This window comes from Curcuma longa, unplaced genomic scaffold, assembly GCF_044706935.1.
Source record: "Curcuma longa cultivar G26 ecotype Majalengka, Jawa Barat unplaced genomic scaffold, ITB_CL_G26_1.1 contig_22511, whole genome shotgun sequence".
NCBI classification, from domain to species: domain Eukaryota; kingdom Viridiplantae; phylum Streptophyta; class Magnoliopsida; order Zingiberales; family Zingiberaceae; genus Curcuma; species Curcuma longa.
The window spans coordinates 2,103-8,598 of NW_027431928.1; the positions used below are offsets into that span (position 1 = coordinate 2,103).

Genomic DNA, 6,496 nt, shown 5'->3' on the forward strand with positions numbered 1-6,496 from the left:
TATACTATGATGTGGTCGGTGGGAGGAAGAGCTCCACCCTCTACGATCTAGAGTCCCAGGCGAGAGTTGTATATGATCGTGTGATGACCCCTAGAGCCATGGGTCGTCCTAGTAGATCATCTTCTGTAATAGAAGTCCTACAACAAGAAAATCAAGAATTAAAGAATCGACTCTCCGCATTAGAGGCATAGCAACTCTCCGCATTAGAGGCGCAACAATAGAATTACGATCAGCTTGCACGGCAGATGACGGCCTTCATGGATGCCATGGGCCCGATGCCACCCATGCCACGTTATCATGATCTGCGAGGTGCGGACACTGATGCTGACACTCAAGACCCTAATGCTCCTGATCAGTAGCTGCCTGCGAGGTATACTAACATTTCTATTACTTCAAATTTTTATAAGTTATGGCTTGTAAACATGCATTTTTCAAATACCTTATTATCATTAATTACTTACTAACCTATCTTATTGTCTTTTTTTTAGGATTTTCTATTTTGGCTCGGTTAGTTTAGATATTTTTCTGATTAGTTATTGTATTTAAACATTTGATACAGTATCAGTGTATTAATTATTTGTGTTATTGTATTCAGCTTGAATTGAAGTGTATTTAGATATTTGGACTTGTGATTTTGATTCAGATATTGTAGTATTATGGTGTTTATGTATTTTGGCTTGTGTGTTTGTATATTATTGTGGATTGTATTCTATTGTATTATCTTGATTTAAATGTAAACAAGAAATTCAAAAAATAAAAAAAATATTTAAAAAAATAATTATTAGCGATGGAATTTTAAATTCCGTCACTAATTAGCGACGGATTTATATACATCCGTCGCTGAGTTCGTTTAATTTTTTTATTTTTAATAATTATTAGTGACGGAATTTTAAATTTCGTCGCTAATCAGCGACGGATTTATATATATCCATCGCTGAGTTCGTTTAATTTTTTTTATTTTTTAAAAACCTAGCGACCGAATTTAAAATTCCGTCGCTAATCAGCGACAGATTTATATATATCTGTCACTGAGGCCGTCGATTATTTATTTATTTTTTAATAACCTAGCGACGAAAATTTAAACTTTCGTCGCTAATTAGTGACAGAAATTTAAATTTCCGTCGCTAACTTATAGCGATAGAACATTACCGTCCGTCGCAAAATATAGCGACAGATATTTGAATTCCGTCACTATTTAGTGATGGAATGAAAATTCCATTGCTAAGATGACGTCACCGGCAAAAAAAAAATACGACGGCAATATTCCGTTATAAATTGGTCGCTAGGCAACTATTAGCTACCGAGTAGCGACGGAATATTCCGTCGCTAAATCTGATTTTTTTTGTATTGTTATTTTATTTGCTTTCAATCAATTATTCGCGCAAATTAAATGCAATTATTGTGTAGGCACCAACTATATCACTAGTCAATAAAAATCATTTTAGCCAACCACTAAAGTCTGGCACTGACTAAACTAAACCTCCAATTGTCAGAATTTGTATATTCACTAAAACCTCATGTTTAATATTTAACACCATAATCAATTGAATTGTCAAAGGTTAAGCAAGACTACGAAGTTCCACGATATGTTGATTCACATACTACGACTAGGATTGATTATATTGCCTCACAGTCGAAGACTTTAACCGATTAGTTCTGGATCGGCCATTAGTCAAATTTTTTGAAAATCAATTACGTTGGACAAGTATTCTTATTAAAAATTGACTTCAGTGCTCTTATTTGTGCCACTTACACTTTGCTTCTTGGACAACTACCTACACATTTGATGAACTGTCAAAAAAAAAAATCAAATCTAAATTAAACCCCACGTGAAACGCATCAAACTAATTTAACTTATCTAACCAATTGAAATTATCATTGCACTAATTAATTAATTCACTCCGGATCAGATCAACTTGCCCAAATCATTCATTCTACATAAGACAAAAGAATTACAAATGAATAAAAATATTTTTTTTGCTTTAAAAAAAAAGAAAGTATTAAACTATATATTGTAACATGTTAAGCCATACATACATGTTGCATCACCTATTAAATTAAACTATATTATATATATATTTCCAATCCTTAAACCACAATTTAATTTGTTTGTGTTACATATCATCCATTTCATTTCATTGCATGTTCATGGACAAGGAAACCCAGCCATTTCGGGAAACAAGGTGAACTTTAAGTTACACGTCAAATTCCCACCACTTGCATCTCTTCTCCATCTCTCATCTCTGATTACGGATCTCCTGGCGCTACCACCGACGCAATCCACTAATTGATTGGATCACGACATGGCCGCCGCCGTCGCGCCGGCGGCGAACCGCTCCGACGAGGCCTTCCTGACCGCGGCGTCGGCGTCGTAGTCCATCCCAGGCGACGCCGACGCCGCCGCCGCGAGTTCCTTCTCGCAGACCTCCGGGATCGCCTCGAGCCGGCCGGACCGTAGGACCTCGCCGTCGCAATAGAGCCCCGCGTGCTGGTCGTGGGACCGGACTCGCGGGGCGCCGAACACCGACCGGTTCAGCCGGAGCACCGACTGGACCAGTTTCTGGACCGACTTGGCGAGCCTGAACCGCTTCCGGCGGGATGACTGCGGCGGGGCCGTGCTGGCAGCGGCGGCGGCGGCGTAGGAGGAGGATGAGGAGGAGTGCGGCATGGAGAAGCAGCGGGAGGAGGAGATGGCGGAGTCTAGGCGGAGCATGAAGGAGTTGAGCTCGAAGGAGTCGTAGAGGGAGCTGCCGCAGTCCCAGACCTGGCTTTTATTGATGTCCCTGCCCTCGGCGATCGCCATGTGAGAGAGATGTTGGTGCAGTGGATAAGGAGGAGGAGAGGAGAGGAATGGGCTTTGTGTTAAGGGAAGTGAAGGAGGAGGCTTTACAGGTGGACGGAGGAAGGACGTAACGCGTTTGCGAGGTAAACGAACAGTCACGACCTCTCCACTCCCACCATTAAATACCAACGTCAATTCTACGCACGACATTTATATCAATCATTCAATTAATTTTTTTTATAAAAAAATTTATTCAAATCTGTTCATATTGATCTTCTTAACTAACATTCAAACTACTTCCTTTATAACGTAAAGAGGAGAGGTAAATTGATCGACCAATCTATTGAACTGAAGCCCAATTATGTGCTTTCGAGTGTTTTTCATATGGGAAATCTTCTCAGAGAATTCCTCACCCTCTTATAGACATAAAATGAGTAATTTTATGCAACAAAACCAAGTGAACTCTCAAACAGTCCTTAGTTGCTGTGCTACGTAAGGTCTTGTTCGTGCACAACACAATCATAAAAGAAATTGGATATTTGAAAGGCAGTTCCATACTAATTTTTGAAAGCATTTTCATCAGAGTTCGCATTCGTTATTTAATAGAAACGAAACGCCAGAGAAGAGAGTGATAACGGACACACCATGTTATTTTGCATATATATAAGCTACAGTATGGTATAGTAGACTAATATAGAGAGAGCATCAGGATAAGGAGACGGTCTTAAACCTCCAGCTACCAGGTGTTTTAACCCATTGCATACTTCTGGGTCCAGCTCCTAGCGGTAGTCTCATACTTGTTCCGATCAGTTTTGTAGATGTGAGCAATCTCAGGAACCAATGGATCGTCAGGGTTTGGGTCCGTCAAAAGCGAACAGATCGAAAGTAAAACCTATAAAAGGTCGAAAGTAACCGTCATGGACTTTGGAAGGAACAGACTTAATAGTAGAAGAAGATAAGAAATCAGATACCTTGGAAATAGTTAATGCAGGACTCCATTGCTCCTTCAAGATGTCCAGGCAAATGCTGCCGTTGCTGTTAATATTTGGATGGTACACTTTGGTCCTGAATGCTACCTGCGAGAACCTCCCAAAGTTCAAATTATGCCACCTACAGGATCATGAATGTTTGACAAGAAAGCTAAAAAGAAAGCTATATACATCAAGCAATAACGACAATAAGAACATGCAATAGTTTTTTTTTTTTTGAAAAATTAAAAAACATAAGGTAGAAAAATCAGCAATACAGGAGGACAGCTACATACAAGGAAGAAATTACTTTCAAGATACCTCAATCAAGAACCGAACCCATTTTACAAGTACACGCAACATACAAACTAGCAACTAGACTCTTATGAAATTTAAGCTCCAAATATGAGAATGGGATGTTGAAACAATGAGTTAAATTTCAAGTCATCAGAAACTAAAAGGAAATGAAGCGATATCATGCTCTTTTGAGTTTTGAGATCTAATTCCATAGAAGATGAGGCTGTTTCTTTCTGAAGTTAGTATAGGCTTTGTCTGCAGATGAGGGTAAATGCACTGTTTAATTTCTTCTCATCAATCACCTCATTAACAAAACTCTTTAGAGCTCTATTGATCCAAAGTTTTCAGCACTACATGGAGGCTTTCCTCATTTAGTAAACAAATAAAAATTTCTAAGTCCGCAATCATCTTTCAATTTAGTATAATGATGAAAAACACATTTTCCAAATCAAGTATTACAAACTAATTAGTTACATGAACATAAGGTGGAAGACTGGACCGCCCACCTACTTGCAAATACAGGATCTATAAATTCTTGTACCTAGGTAAAATGGACAAACTGAAAAAAAAAAATATTCATGAAGAGCTATGGTAGAAGGCCAAAGTAGCAACCACTTTATCTGTCGTCAATCTATGAAGAGCTAAAGAATTAAACAAATATGATACCAAGTAAAGAGGTCAAAGCAATTAGCCTAAGCAGTTAAACAATTGCTGATGCTCAAGGTACCTTGGGTGGTTTGAATGGATAGTCTGGAGGAAAATGGATGGTAACTAGAAATACACCTCCAGCATAAGGACTATCTGGAGGACCCATTATTGTTGCTTGCCAATGGAACATGTCTTCGGCAACAGGGCCTATTTCGACACAAAGTCAATCAAAATTATGTAAACACAAAATCATAATGGCAACAATTCATGTTGGACACTGCAAAGGAAATAGCAAAAACCGATTACAGAGCAAGATCAAGTTCTTTCTTTAAACAGCCACTGAAGCAAACTAGTGAGAAACTCTCATGTATGAAAATGAGCAATGCTAAGAAAAAGTTAAAATAAAGCATAGACATGATATGAAGCAAGCATCTAGGCTTTTCTTTACCAATACATCATTTAAACCCTAAGGTTGACACATAAGTCATGGTCGTCAAGATCCATATGCACAAAAAATTTTACTGAGCCTTTCAGATATATATCATGACTAGCACAGTCAATGATTTTTTAATTACGGGAAAGGTTAATCTCCAGTTATTTTTGCACATTTTGTTGCAACCAAAAGCATGTAGCCTCAATTTTTTAGTTGTCTAAGTTTGACAATGTTTGATGTAAAATTGGTCCAAACTGAACCGTCACTTTTTGATAAGTACATTCCAGTGTCACATATATTAGATATATTAACTGAAGAGATAAGATGCAGGTAACTGACCCCAAATACTTGAGTCAACATGTCATGATGGCGATGACGACGACGGCATTACACATACAAGTTGGAAGGAAAAAGAAAATACTTTTGGAACAATAAGATTTAGATCAGTGTAAGGACACAACTCACGTCTAAGAAACTAAAAATGATGTTATATATTACAATCACCATAGATGGTCTTTGGTATAAGTGATTAGCAAAAACAACTCAATGACGACGACGACGACATTACACATATAACAAGATAAACTATAATTCCGTTCAATTATACATGTTAAATACTGGTATTATTATAGCAAATAACATATTTCATGTCACCATTTGACAAAGCTTTGAATTGTATTTCCTTTTAACTCCCTCCCAAGTAGACAAAGCCTTGTCAATTATTATCTTATCATTCATGTTAGACAAGTTGCTACTTGCTACGTAAAAATGAAACATATTAAGAACTATATTGTATTTTTCTCATATTTACTATATAGTAGTTTCATTTATTCTTCATGATATTGAAATGATAGTTTTTAAATGTACATAATAATACTATGAAAATGAATACATATGATAAATTAGTAATGCCAAATATAATTCTAAAATATTTTAATTAAATTGTAGGATCTTATGATCCTATGTTCGAAGCTATGATCTAAACCTACAGAACTAATTTTGTTCCTAGATAGGATCTCAATACTAACAACCTTACCCCAATCAACTGACATGTGTAACATTGTCAAGACACGAGAAGCTTTCATCCATCAATAGTGAGGGTTCCAAAATGATATCCTCATTTCTCATCTAGATAGTGCGGTGAAGAAGAAATGTCAACATCCCCTCGCTTCCTCCTTGAGCTACAAGAGCAGGGCCCATATTTTCCATGTTGTCTTCCTCTTTGAGATAGAGCAAGGCTGCTTCTTTGAGGAGAAATTGAAGAACTTTAGAGACTGAAGCAACAAAACGATTCTCCAACATCCTCTTTACCACCAGATGGAAATGGACGGCAAATGATTCTTCGTTGACCTATTCAGGACATGTAAG

General features: G+C 37.5%; 2 protein-coding genes across 2 annotated transcripts; both read right to left on the reverse strand.

Moving 5' to 3' along the window:
- Positions 1-2,088: 2,088 nt before the first annotated feature.
- Positions 2,089-2,820, reverse strand: LOC141817918 (uncharacterized). Its single transcript, XM_074705527.1, has one exon. The coding sequence runs from the start codon at positions 2,801-2,803 to the stop codon at positions 2,297-2,299; it is 507 nt and encodes a 168-aa protein (XP_074561628.1). The 5' UTR covers positions 2,804-2,820; the 3' UTR covers positions 2,089-2,296.
- A 498-nt stretch (positions 2,821-3,318) lies between these two features.
- LOC141817917 (ubiquitin-conjugating enzyme E2 10-like) lies at positions 3,319-4,923 on the reverse strand. The gene is made up of 3 exons (XM_074705526.1): positions 4,775-4,923; positions 3,754-3,858; positions 3,319-3,674 (listed from the first exon to the last, which is right to left on the reverse strand). The coding sequence occupies exons 1-3, from the start codon at positions 4,883-4,885 to the stop codon at positions 3,531-3,533; spliced, it is 360 nt and encodes a 119-aa protein (XP_074561627.1). The 5' UTR covers positions 4,886-4,923; the 3' UTR covers positions 3,319-3,530.
- Positions 4,924-6,496: the final 1,573 nt, after the last annotated feature.